Consider the following 14,956-nt stretch of genomic DNA (forward strand, 5'->3'; position numbering starts at 1 on the left):
AAAATTATTTTTTAATTTATCTCATATAAATTATATTTTTCTAGATAAATAATACAGATCCAATTGATTGGAAGAAATTTGAAGAAGATTTCAGTAATTCTATAAAATATTCTGGAAATTTAGTAAGCCAGAAAGTTATTGTAAAAAGCAAAAATTGGAATAATCAAACAACATGGATTAATATGTTCAAAAATATTGGTGTAACTATTAAGAAGCCCAACGTTTTGTTATACCTTCCTTTAGGATATGGAGTATCTTATGTTCATCTTACATATTCCATGTTGTGCAATCATTTAAATAAAAGTACTATCCAGGAATTAATGTGTAATTTAACTAAGGATAAAAATACTTGGGATGAAACAAATAAATTGTTACAAATGTTTTTGACTGATGAAAATTTTAAACCATCTTGGAAAGAATTTTATAAAATCATTATGAATATTACTCACATAAAACCGATTTTAGATTTAATTACTGAAAAAAGAATTAATTGGGATATGGTAGAAAAAGATGTTTTTGAAAATATACCAGAATCTTTTCAAGATGTCAATTCAGAATGGAAATATATTTTGAATGTGTAAGTTAATCTTATATATTTTAAAGATTTTATTATAATGTAAAAAGGTTTGAAATTAAAAAAAATTATATAGTAATCAATCAAGTTTTTTTATTCGTATTAAGGCCGTGGCCTGTTACAAGGGATGTATATTAGTAACAATCAAATCTTACTATTGCTAAAAAATACATCTTCATCAACCCGAGTTAAACCAATATCTCTATCACATGGACTGATAAGTTTAAAGTACAACTTGGAAAATACCCTCTAGAGAGGATCAATTTGTGCTACAATGAAAGCATTTTTACTTTACACGTGTACAATATAATTAAATTCCTATTATTGTTTAGATATTAAAATTATTACATCAACTTGAGTTTGCAATCATATTTGTATTGTCTATAAATTGTATCGATCTTGACTATATGGACTACTACATACTTAGCTTTTTTCGTTAGTACTTTTAGGTGAAAGGTATAGATCAAAACTCTGTACTAGCTCCTTTGAGTCTTTACCGCCACAAAACATATGGAATTTTGAAATTAATTTTTAAATAACACCATGGGAAATTACTCTTAGAAAATTTGATAATTTTGTTATTAATTTTTAACAATTCTGATCGATGTTTCTTTCAATTTCATTTAATATTAACTTTTCAGAAGAAGTAAACAGATTAATAATTATAATTCCTAAATATAATTTTTCCAACATATATTAATTCTAAGTTCCAGCTCAATCACCACAAAAATAAATTTTCCTGTTATACAGTGTTTAAAAAGTTTACCAAAGTTCCTCTTAATTAACAATAATCGACCACCTGCTGGACGGCCCATTCTACTTGTCCTCTGAGCTCCGCTATACAACCTCATATTCTAGAAACACCTTGTCTTCTTTAATGAAATCAGCAATCCAGATTTCCGTGAAGTCACTTATAGTATGAGATTTTATATAACTTTTTACTGGCTCACTGATCATATTCTCTTGAAGTCCTTGAATATTCCAAAAACTTATACATGAATTCTCTCTGCCTTTGTTGGTATTTTTTACAGATGTAAAATTATTTTTATTTTCCTTATCAGCACAATTCTCCAAACTATTTTTGGAATACTGGAGAAAATTTGATTTATTTTGGGTTATCTCAGTATTTAGTATATTACGTCTTTTTTCTCTACTTCCTCTGGATCTATGATCATACTACTACTAAAAAATGATCTATTTGAATAATCTTATCTGAATTAATGTCATACGTATATCTTAAGTTATCTTTTATATAATAATCATCTCTAACTATTATTTTATTCTTATTTAACTTTTCCTGCTTAATCCTAATCTGTAGATATTTCCTTCATAACCTCGATTGTCTGCATAGATCGGCTGTAAATATTATTTTTTCCTTGTCCTTGCCAATTAAGTTTGATTTCGACTGCCAAAATTCTCTAAGAATCTCATTTCTTGCGTTAACAGAATCAAGAATTATTTTGACAATAGGTTTATTTTCTCTATTATTTAATTTGATTAGTCCTTCTATTTCATTATTTTTTAATCTTAAATCATTATTTATGAATAACTTAATTTCTTGTAAGTAATCTAGTGATTTGAATGGGTAGTTCATAATGATTATATTCTTTTTAGTTTTCTCGTTTACAAGTTTATCAATTTCAAATTCCAACATACCTTTAAGATGAGTATTATTTCTCAATTTTTCGTCCAGTTCTCGTAGCTTTTGATTGATTCCTTTCATTTCTTCTTTGTAATTCTTGTTCTCTTCTTTCAATATGTTTATTTCAGATTTAATCGATTGAATCTCCATATTTACCTGACTAAATTTATCCTGAATTAGATCATAGATGGATTTTAATGTATATTGAGGTTCCTCAATAACTTGTGATTCTAGTTCTCTTACTGGTTCGAAGTACTCATAAATTTTCGGACTCTTCGTAGATTCAGAGAGTTGTTTACTATTTCCGTCTATTTGATAATATTCATCACTTAAAATTTCTGCTAGTTGATTCTTTTTCTCCTCGTCCTTTGGACTTACCTTGCAAGGTCTGCCACGCCCCCTTTTTTGCATTTCCAAATGACTTAATCCTTGTGGGGAACGGGCCAGAGGGCCTGGGTTGGATTCAACTCCAGCAATTATTAATAGTATTATAATTAAATCCAAGGATAACCTGTTAGCAAATTTCCAAACTTTTACACAAGTCATTTTTCCTTTCTTTATTATCGCTTTCATGCTCTAATTTACTGAGACTCAACTCCTCTCAAAAGTTCACTCACACGCTAGCCGAGCAGCTCACACCCCCTAAAATTATATTGTATATTATCTATAATATATTTTTTTACTATAATATATACTTATCTATAATATACTTTTTATGAAAGTGCATAATCATAATTTGTTTGCTCTGAGATTGTAGTCATTGTTAATTTGATCTTGTATGTTTAATTAAAATTTTAAAAAATGTAAATGCTCAGATTAATGAAATAAATACTGAATGAAGTGTCAAATTTTCAAGATGATAATGGTGGAAATCTATTTGCAAAAATGGCTGTTTCAAAAATGTATATATATAATCTAAACAAAATAATATACCAAACTTATATTAAAGAATATTAAAATTAACTTACATATACAGTTATTGATATAGGTAATATGATTGTTTAGAAATGGTTTTTCTCTGTATGTTTGTTTTATTAATTTCCAATGTTTACATAAAAACCAGTATTTCAACTTTTAATTCTTATAAAACACTTAATATTTTGTTTTAACTTTACAAAATCTTTTAAATTATATATTTGGATTATATATATTTATATTAGGTTTAGTCTATAAAATTAATATTTTTGAAAATATTTAAATTTTATTTTTAAATCAAATAATTTTTAGAAATTTTGAAAATTAGTTTATTACTTTTATATTAAAATTCAGTTATGACATTCAAAAAAGGTCTCTTCAAGTGTGATCAATCATGCCTTTTCCTTACTTTTTTTAGGATCACAAAGTTCCTTGTTGCTGGTTCTTTGGTTATTGTCCAGTTGGGTTTCATAACTCTCATTCTCTTGACCAAGCCACACAATCTTTGACATTAGGGTCTTTATTTTCTACTTCTTGTACATTTGTCTTTCATTGTTCTCTATCTAGCACCAAGCAGAAGTCCCCTTTCCTCCTCAATGTTTCATATTTATAGATACTTTTGTCCAATTCTGGGCTTGGAAATCTCTGTTGGGCTTCTTTGAGGTCATTCTTCCCTCCATCTGGGGAGTGCTAATTCAAATACTACTTTCTCCATGAGTTATTAGCTGACTCAGATGTTCTATGGTGGCTGCCCTATCCAGTACAAGATAAGAACAGTGTTAAACTGATTGCTAATGAATAAGTATGGAGGAACAATGACTGATATATGTCTATTTTATTTTTAAAATTATTGAAAGAATTAACATAATAGTTTAAAACACTAATTACTTTATGAAATGAAACAGTGACAATCTTAGGCTATATATGGTTTTAGACAAGTGAGGTCATGAAAAATTCCTTTTATACAAGTTTTGCCTGTATCTCATACTACTTTATACAAGAATTAAGATCCTTGATGGTATGGATTCCAAAGTACTGGACCAAGATTGGATATTTATAAGTGTATATTTGTGCATATCAGGCTCTTAAAATTATGAGGTCTTAGACAAAAGCTTACATTGCTTATGTCTAAACCATATGTTTATGATAATGATCTTATGAATATATATCATTATAATGGAATAAAATATTGTTTTAAAAATTTAACAGATTATTTTTGTTTTTGCAGAATTCCACCTGTTTTTATGCATGTTGGAACAATGTTGGAAAAAGAAAAATTGAATGTAGTTGCATTTCACAGTATTCATACAATAATTTGGATTACAATACAGAAATTAGCAGAATTGAAAAAAGGTATTAATTATTACTTATAAGTATAATTTAAGATATAAATTTTCAAAACAATTAATTAATTGTTTTTCTTGTTTAGACATTGATATTACAAAAACTGAAAGCATACTTCCAATCATGCCACATACAGAGAAACTTATTCAAAAGCTCATACCAATGTTACCAGAAGTGATAACGACATTTTTATGGACTGCTCAAGTACCAAATAAAGTATATTTATCTTTGTTTAATTAATATAAAAAATATTTATATTATATAAACAAATTTGAAGACATTTTTGTTTAAACATTTGAAATATTCTGCTGATTGATAAAAAAAAAATAATAATAATAATTATGAGAAATGGCACAAAGAGTTTGGAGATGTCATGAATTAGACTTTATAATGCTATGAGTTGATTGTACTTGTTAATATCCTGCTACACATCACAACAAACATATCTTGAACATTTATTTGCTATAGACTCAAGAGGTAATATTTGAAATTCTAAATGAATAAATAAAAAGTTTATGGACAATCCTTACTTTATATGGCTAAACTTTAATTCTTTTCATAGCTGTATGAACAGAACATAAGATGATCTAGTCTCTTGAGATAAATGCTTTAAATAATTCATAGGACTTATTTTTAAATATACCTGAATGATTTGAAGTCTTTTCTCAGATAACTTTTTGTTTATGACAACTCCTTTTTTTGTTTCTTATAGACCCAATGGACATCTTTTTAATTAAAAAGTTTGTAAATGTAAACTTTTGTATGCACAGGTAATAAAAGATATTTTCATATAAACTTTTATCTTGATTTTCAGTAACTTTTCTTCTCAACCTTTCCTCATGAAAAATTTTTGTCCTTTAGTATAAGACAGTTCCAGTTTTCACAATACTTAAATTACGATAGCAAACTAACAAGTTATACTTTGGAGTTGGTAATGCATGACAAGACAATCAGATACTATAAACTTATGGCATCACAAACTCCTTGCACTGCTATTAGCAATTCATCTTTTTATTTGATTTTTTGGCATATACTTATAAAAATTATTTAACAATTAAATGTTTATGGATGACTATAATTCTGTTACACGTTTTATAATAAGTGCTTTCTAATTATAATTATACCATGAACTTACTCTTAAGTTAATAAAGATATCCACGAAATTTCTTCATTTAATGCATTAGTTAATGTTGACTAGAAAACAACAAAGTAAAGTAAGAAAGCTATGATTTAACAATTTTATATAATTTTAATAAATTAACAATATAATATAGCAATGTAACTTATTATAATATAAAATATAAGAAAGTTCATTTAATATTTTATATTTATTTTTTATATATTTGAATATAATTAATTGTGTAAAAAACAATTTATTAATTTTAGTATTTTTATATTTCTTAACCAGTTTTCAAAATGGATAGCTGATGGCAGATATAATTTAACAAAAATGATTAATCTTTTGTGTGTTGGTCCACCTACTCTCTATCTCTATAATCCAGCATTAAATTCTGAAGACTGGAATAAGTTACTCTCTCCACTATGTGATAATGATTTCAATCAGATTTCTTATGAGTTATTAACAAATCTCAACAATACTAAGGTACTTAAAATATTTATAAAATGTAAACCCCAATTTAATAACATCATTAATATTTTAATACAAATATATTTATAGAATCCAATAGAGCCAATATCTTGGAATGGACTTGGTTCAGATATTGTTCAACTTGTTAAGTTGATTGAAGAAATTTCAACATCAAAAGCAATTGATCCTCCTTGGATGCCTACAGTTCATAACTTTACATTACTGTTACATAAGCCAGAAATTAAAGCTTATATAACATTGCAGAGAATATTTTCAGGATTTTGTACTCAAAATTATATGTTAAATACTAGTGTTTTTCCATCTTATAAAAATGTTAATGAGAGATATGAATTTCAATTACTTTTATGTCAATTAAGCACAGAAGAATTTGCAAATAACATCTCAAAAAGTTTTACAAAACTTGTAGGGCTGGTTCGTAATCGAAATCGGGGTGGAAATGTTCCCTGGAAAGAATTCTATGATTCTATTATGGAAATGATACAAGTGAAAAAATTATTACATGCTATTTTAGGAAATTATTTATTCAAAAAAATTGAAAAAGTAGAAGATAATTTATTAAATATTGCTAATTTGGCTTCATCCAATATATGGAAAAATCCTGATTTATGGAAACAGTAAGTTAATTTTAATTATTTTTTATTTATATACTTGATTATGTTTATTAAATTTATATATTTTTTTAAAGTAATTTTTTATTTATATAAAATAGTAATAAATAATTTAACAAAAATTTATTTAAAGTTTAGGAGAGTCTCAATAGTTTGAGGTTTTCTCAGTCCCAATCAAATTGAACTATTGAAACTCTACTGTATTTAACTTACTTCTCTCTATATTTTAAAACTTCAAAGAGAAGTAATAAATAAATTTTACTTACCTTAAATCCATATAATAATATTTTTGAAAATTCTTATCCCTTTTTAAAACAATAATGTTAAATTGCATTGAAAATACAATATATTAAAACTTGAAAAATGTTTTGAAGATATAATATATATAGAAAATTTTTGTATTTGTATTTAATTATACTAGTAGATGTAGAGTGCAATCATGCTGAAAATATATATATATATATATGGTAGTCTATTAAATTCTGTTTATGTTTCAATATGTATTATATTTGTTTTTGTTACAGTTAAATAATTATGAGGATTTTTATGAAACTGTGTAAAGGATTGTCCATAAACTATGTAATACTACAGTGGGTGATCAGTTAATGAACATAATCCATTCCAAGACTTTGTTCTCTATCCAAATTGTTTGTTAACCGATTATCGATTTATCATAGGTTTTTATGGGAATTTGATTAATTCCTACAAAAAATAAAAAAATATATACTTTCTTACTATGCTTATTTATATGTAATAATAAAAATACATATATACACAGTCTTGCATTTTTATTAGTCATGTTTTTTCCATTTGTGGGGGTTAAAGAATCTATCTAATGTCAATTGCTTTTGTCTCTGCAAGATTTTTCAGAAATAATTAATAGCATTGTAATTGTAGAGATCCCTAAGCCTATTAACCTCAACCTGGTTTGGATTCTCTTTCAGAAGAAAATATATCTCGCTGAGTTTCTTGGTGTTTTTCTGTCATCAGATTCATTTCAGGTTACATTATGAACTCTTCAATGTTCTTTATTTCTCAGATGTGATTTTTGTTACTCCTTAAGATGCTTGAGTCTTCTTGATAATACAGTATCTTTCTTAGATAAGATTGAACTGTGGCCTACTGTAGACCTGTTCAAGCTATACTGCCCTGCAATAACAGCCAACAGCCATCAGACATCTGCCCACTCTCTTTCTCTACCTTTGCTATTATACTCTCACCTTTTGAAAATAAAAACCGATGCAAAACTTAATGAGTGCCCACTCGACAGTCTTGCGAATACTGTAAGAAAATTGCTTCTGTCAGAAAAATAAAAGGCTGAAATTATAAGGGAGAGTTTCAAAGTTCAGAGGAATACTTTCCGATCAGTATATACCGAGTTGAGTGTCGATGTTGACGTCTCCCGCACTCCAAAAAATTTCATATTGTTGTACCTGAGATTCTCAGTTGAGATTCTAGCATTACATAGAGTTTTTGTATACAAGTTGACCCCCTATAACACCATTGATTATTCCATTTTATATGAATTCCATGTTGTATGAGTCACTTAGATTTTACAAATATGTGTGCTGGGCTGTGAACAGCTCACGTATTTGTAAATCTAAGTGACTCATACAACATGAAATTAATATAAAATGGAATAATCAACAGTGTTATAGGGTGGTCGACTATATATCCTCACTCCTTATAAAGCATGGTAACAATTATCTGCATACCCACCCACCTATATCTGCATTACATAATTTATGGACAGTTCTGTGTATATAAAGCAAAGAAAGATTTAAAATGAATTGCATTGATTGGCTCTGCAACAGATTGCAGAAAATAGGAAAAATTTGTATACTAAATAGGAAAAATTTATAGAATGCAAAAATTAAAAAAAGTAAATTTCAGAAGGTAAAATAGAACCAAACTATAACAAAACTGATTGGCCATTGTTATCATAGTTAGGAACAGTAATCATTTTCTGTCACAGCTAATGGGGATATTAGCCAGTTGTAGATCCAAAGCTGTCATTGTCAACACTCATGAGTTTGTACTCCAAGTTTTGTTCTGTTCTGGGGTTTTTGAATTATTTGTTCTTGCCTCATTCTAGACAACATCCCTACATCAAGTGAAGGTTGTTGTTCTGCTTTGTTCTAGTCGATGTCTCAGCACCAAGTAAAGGCTTCTCTTCTTTCTACCCACTTATATCCATTTGCTTATCATTTTGGTTTTGATCTCTGAAGCAGTAGCTATTCATTCTCTGTTGATGACATGTTTAGCCTTAATCTGATCCAGAAATTTATCCATTACATTTTCATATGCAGATTATAACAAATTTTTAAATCAAAATGTGCTGTAAGTGCTTGAAAGCCTCAATTGAATCATTGGAGCATGAGAGAAATAATGGCAACACTCCCAGTTTATTTTCCAAGTTTTCATCATCTTAAAAGGAAGCAGTTTTTCGTAGAAAGTCTTACGAGCAGCCCTCCCCAGTAGATTTTCTTTGTATTACCTCATCCCATCAAACAAACAGCTTTAAAAAGTTTTCAGAATTGATTCTTGTTCACTGTCAATGTTATTTTTTTAAAAATTATTAAAATTTTTAATGCAGTGATGGTTGTATTGAGTAAAATATTAATAAAATGTACATAAAAAATATTTTAAATTAATGAAATTATTATTTTATTAAACTATTATTTTTAATAATTGTAATAAATTATATAAGAAATAAAATAAATAGAAGTTATTATTTTTCTATGTTTTCTTGCAGAACAATCGAGATTGTAGATACTATCTTTTCAATGTCAAATATGACATCTAGCAAATTGCATGACTATGAAAATGCAACTAATTTGATTATATTGGAATTTAAAAAATTATTAAATACTTCAGATAATGACAATTTGGTAATAAATATTGAAAGTTTACTACCTGAAATACATCATCTTCAAATTTTTGTGAATATTCTTTTAAAATTATCACCTGATTCAATCAAAGCTTTAAGGATATTGCTGCAACAAAAGGTATGTGTAATTTCTGATTGTTTAAAGAACTTTTTCTTGATACTTTTGTAAAATTTTTAATTCTTAGAAAAAATCTGAGAATAATTTTTATGAATTATATACAATGCATAAATATAGAAACAGATAAAAGTTTATAATATACTGTGTTGTCTGTCATTTAGAATGTAATCTTGAATCAAAAAGTAATAACTTCATTATTATTATTTATTGTTCTATTTGTTGTTATACTATTAGGTGTTTTAAAAAATTTTTAAACTGTTTATGGAATGTACAGTGGGATATGCTAGAATGAACATAATTGGTTCTAGAACCTTGTTCATTATAGTAGTGTTTTGCAACTGTCAATCCATGAAAAATTTTCATAGATTCGCAGAAAAATATTTGACCGTGCTGTGAAACTGGCACAGTTGATTATGGGTGACATTTAAGTAGTAATGTAGAGTTACTGTATTTAATTTGTTATGTACAGGGTTCTTATGCACCTGGAAAACAGGGATTTTCATTAGTGTTCAGAAAAAGTCATGGAATGTCAGGGAATTTGTTAAAAATTGTCAAAAAGTCAGGGAATTTGCTTCCTTGGCTGCCTTGATGATTTTTTACTGACAATATGCTTGATTAAGTGTGGCCATCTGCAGACAGCAAGAAGCAATGTGGTGCAATACAACTTATGAAAAATGGTGCAAAATATTTTCAGGACTCAAAATTTCTTCTCCCAAGCATACACAAAATTTTCCAGAAATTTACAAAGCACAAAAAATGATAAATAATTTAAATAGTATTATTTATCATTTTTCATTTTAATAATTTTGATTATGTAACAAAACAATTTATGGTTTTTTCCAGTTTATTAATAAAGTTTGGAAATTTATTAAGAGATAAATTTAATAAATATATACTTTTGTACATGTATTATATAGAATTTGTTAATGAATAATAAAAAAAATAATAAATTTATTTTTTTCTTTTTTTCAAAGCCTTGTAGATTTATGGTTGTGGATTAATAACAGAATTTTAATAAAACATTTTATTTTAATTTTAATAATTTGGCAATTATAAAATATATATAACCATTAATTAGAAAAATAACTAATTAAAACATTAGAGAAGTAAAACATATGTGCATAGGAAGTCAAATGCTGTTTTATTTTGTCAATATGCCATACTGTAAGGGATGTGAAGGTCAGGAATTTGTACAAAGATGGTCAGGGAAAGTCATGGAAATTAAAATAAAAATTTGAGTAGGAACCCTGTATGTACAGTAATTCTNTTAGATTTGAAGATATTAATTAAAAAGGTAGAATTTACTTCATTAGATTTTTATTTTAAAATAAGTAAAAACTTAAAAATTTAATATTTAACACAGAAAAAAATATAACGTTTGTGAACTAAAATTTAACATGAATGATCTTTGAATACTATTTTCCTTATAATAGCAGAAATAAATTTCTGCATTGAAGAATTTATAATGAATCACAGTTTCTTTTTAATGAATTGAATTTCAATCATAAAGAAAGAACAGACTCACATAGAAGTTTACAAAGCCTTTTGATTATTAGAAATGTATTCAAACCCTCTCAGTTTGATGAATTAGGATGGTTTAAAGATGTTTCATGTAGTAAACAGTTTACATTTCTATGTTTGAGTCTCATTATTTATGGTTGAATAATTATGGAATCATTGTTTTTAGTTTTAAAATAATTGAAGTTTTAGTTTTGTTAAATTGCCATTACTCTACCATTACATGTTTTTTCCACAAATGCTTTTTGTTTTGTAAAGCAAAATAAAAATGAATCTATTAAATGTAATGATTCACGCTTACTTAAATACATTAATTTGTAGCATAATGAGTGATTACACTACAAATTAAAGCTGATTTTCTGATGTTACTAACTAATTCCAACAGATGGAAAAGTTTAATTATAATACCTGCTAACTATAATTATACAAAATACTTTTCTGAAAATAAATTTATTATAAATGATTATGAAGAATCTTTTCCTAACATCATCCTATTTATATGATTGGTATATACTTTTTGTTATGATTGTATAAATGCTACATTTAAGTACCATATTTTTTTTGGCTGTTTCAGAATCATATTATATAGTTCAATGTTTATTTCCAAAATTAGACTAGACTTTTAATTTAAAAGATGATAAACTTATGGAAATTCAAATTTCATTTATGATGGTTCATTTATAAAATATTAAAATTTTTCGTTTTAGTTACCATTATTACAAAAAGAATATTTCTTGAGTGGAAAATGGTTAGAACATCTAGTCATGAATGCACAGTCTACACTTGATAATCTGTTTAACTTAATTGATACTGGAAGCAGATTAACATCTGGTTTAGCTGCAGATTTGTTTTCTGCATTTGCAAAAGTCATCAATGAAAACACTGTTGAAAAATTACTTAACAGGTAAAACAATTTTGGAACTCTAATCTCAGTAAAGTTAAAGAATCTGAATTAATAATAATAATAATTATAATTTTCATTTATTTAATGACATTTCATGATGAAATCTAAAGTTTANTAGGAAGTCAAATGCTGTTTTATTTTGTCAATATGCCATACTGTAAGGGATGTGAAGGTCAGGAATTTGTACAAAGATGGTCAGGGAAAGTCATGGAAATTAAAATAAAAATTTGAGTAGGAACCCTGTATGTACAGTAATTCTAGATAAGCATAATAAATAAGCATCATTTACAGTTGCATATAATTACTTGATTCACATAAAATTATCTATAATTTTACCAGTCCACAATGAATAAAAAATTGAAAAATACTGCATTAAAGTAGTTATTTGTTCTAGCATAGATTGAAATATATGTATTTAGGTTTAATAATCCATTCCAAGTTCAAAGTCTAGAACAAAGTTACTATCTAACAACCATTTAAAGAAGAAAAATATAATAAAAAATCAAAAATATAAACATAAAAATAATATAAAATTCATTTAAATTTTATACATTATATACAGTATATAAGTTTCCATCTGTTTCATGCTATTACATGAACTGCTTAATTTAAAGATTCTCTTTGGAATCTGTGCACTCTATTTCTTCTTTGTTTTTTAAATCATACTGACTGTTGATTTAGCCATACCATATTCATCATTCATTCTCTCCATTTTTTCTATTTTCTTGCTTGGAACTCATTTCTTTCTTAATGTTTAAGTTAACTAGCTTTCTCACTCTATTTTGGCAGCACACTGTATTGTGTAGAATTTATTTGAATTTACATAATGGAATATTTGTTTGCTCAAATGGAATTCAGATGTTTTTTGTATTTAAATGTGTGTCATTGAAGATAAGAGTGTTCTCAAAATATTATAGTAAATAAAAAAATTTTGATTCTGAGTGAGGTTTGAGACAGTTTTATGTATATTTATATCTGTTTACATTATTAAATAAAAAATAATTATTTTTTTCATAAAATGCATGCATCTTTCCATATACTTATAGATTTTTGTATTGAAAATAAAATTTTAATTTTTATATCTGGTTTAGATCTGTTTTTGATTTTATGAAATATAAATCAAAATATTTAACATATAAAAAAAATATTTCTATCTTAAGAATAAAGGCTGGAATAGTCCTTGAAGTTCTGTTCATGTTTATTCATTCCCATTATAATATTCATGGTGTCAATAGTCACGTTCTACTAAATAATGGCTTAGTTTTGGGAGTTACAACAATATAACAGTAAGTTTGGTTTGTGATCAAACTTGACCTTCTTCCATTGGTCAAGAACTAATAGAAGTGTGCATTGGTATCACATGTTCTGTATTCAATGTAAGTGCCCACCATTTCATTTTGTAAAACTTAAATTAGAGAATATTTGAGCCATAGATGATAAACTGTACAACAAATGCTGTAAGAAATCATCCAATGTTATATAACATTTAGATTAAAAGGATATAAAAAATAAAAAAGTAAAAGGTTTTGTATGGAGAAAAATTACAAGAGATTTGTTTCCCTTATTTATAGATAAGAATTAAGTATATAAAATAGGTATAACAAATAATTTCATTATATTGAACTTAGATATTCTAGATCAGTGATTCCAAAACTTTGAAAGGCCACAGACTCTTTTATAAAAGATATATTTTGACAGACCCCTATTTTCAGCTGTTAACTTTTAGCCATTAATTAATAAACTATGATAATAATAAGCATCTAAGGCATCTTATATTATTTTTTGATTACATTAATTTGAAAAGTTTTGTTGAAATAATAGAATTAATAAATTATGAAATTTAATAAGAAGAACAAACTTTTTTTATTTTTCAAGAGTCATTGAAATATGACATTTTCATTTAAAGCTTAATATAACTTTAAATATTTGCTAAGTGATAAAATAAAAGCACTTTTAGAAAATGGGCCTACAGATAAGTAACTGACAATGATTTCAAAATTGTTTTAGATATTATTCTTGACTTAACAAAACATAAATAGCAGCTAATTTTTATTATAAGTACATTGTGGAATAAGGAATATGTTTATGTCACATGTAATCAATTATCTAGTCAGACTATAATAGATTCCTAAATGCCAAATACACTAAAAACTTTTGAACTATACTGGAACATTGTTCAATGATCTTTTGCAGAACTGCAATATCTAATGGAAGTGGACTATGAAATTTGCTTTAATATTTGTATCCTGTGATTAACATATTACAGATTAACATATTTAGTTATTGAAAGATATTTTTTATTTTTATTTTAAGCCTTCAAATCAAAGTAAATATGTTCAGAAATACAGTGCAGTTGCTAATTTAAGTAGTTTTAATATATAAACAACATAAATAAGAGTCAAATTCAGATAAAAACTTTTTGAAAATTCTTGTACTCTTTACTGATTTATCTTTAAGCTGTAAACTTAAATTTTATTGAATTTTTTGCAAAAGTTTTATTATATGATCATATACAATGAGTTTTATGTTTTATAATATATTAATGCATATGCATTAAGTTTTAAAAATTATTTTCAAATAATTTTTTATTTTAGGATATTTCAGATCATAAGTCTGNACAAGTATATTATATATATACTTGTGGCCCAATTCTTAACTATACTTGTATATTTAAGGATTGTTTAACATGTCTAGATAGATTATAGTAATAAGTATTAAAACTATCATGAAAAAAGATATTTTAAAAAATTACTTCTACAGACACTTTCAATTTTTACTTAGAAATAATAGAGACAAACAAAAATTATTTGAAAAACACAAATATTTGTTTTATT

The 14,956-nt window shown here is 26.1% G+C and overlaps 1 protein-coding gene across 1 annotated transcript in view; it reads left to right on the forward strand.

Annotated features, from left to right (window-relative positions):
* The window catches only part of LOC111635765, a 49,261-nt gene that overhangs the window by 33,747 nt on the left and 558 nt on the right, over positions 1-14,956 (forward strand). Inside the window, exons 25-31 of the mRNA XM_023380831.1 lie at positions 45-577; positions 4,360-4,484; positions 4,561-4,691; positions 5,884-6,078; positions 6,154-6,698; positions 9,448-9,700; positions 14,717-14,743. Coding sequence (XP_023236599.1) covers positions 45-577; positions 4,360-4,484; positions 4,561-4,691; positions 5,884-6,078; positions 6,154-6,698; positions 9,448-9,700; positions 14,717-14,743 — 1,809 coding nt within the window. The remainder of the gene's footprint in view (positions 1-44; positions 578-4,359; positions 4,485-4,560; positions 4,692-5,883; positions 6,079-6,153; positions 6,699-9,447; positions 9,701-14,716; positions 14,744-14,956) is intronic.

Source organism: Centruroides sculpturatus, unplaced genomic scaffold, assembly GCF_000671375.1.
Source record: "Centruroides sculpturatus isolate CEXI.00-Female unplaced genomic scaffold, Cexi_2.0 scaffold775, whole genome shotgun sequence".
In the NCBI taxonomy this organism is placed as follows: domain Eukaryota; kingdom Metazoa; phylum Arthropoda; class Arachnida; order Scorpiones; family Buthidae; genus Centruroides; species Centruroides sculpturatus.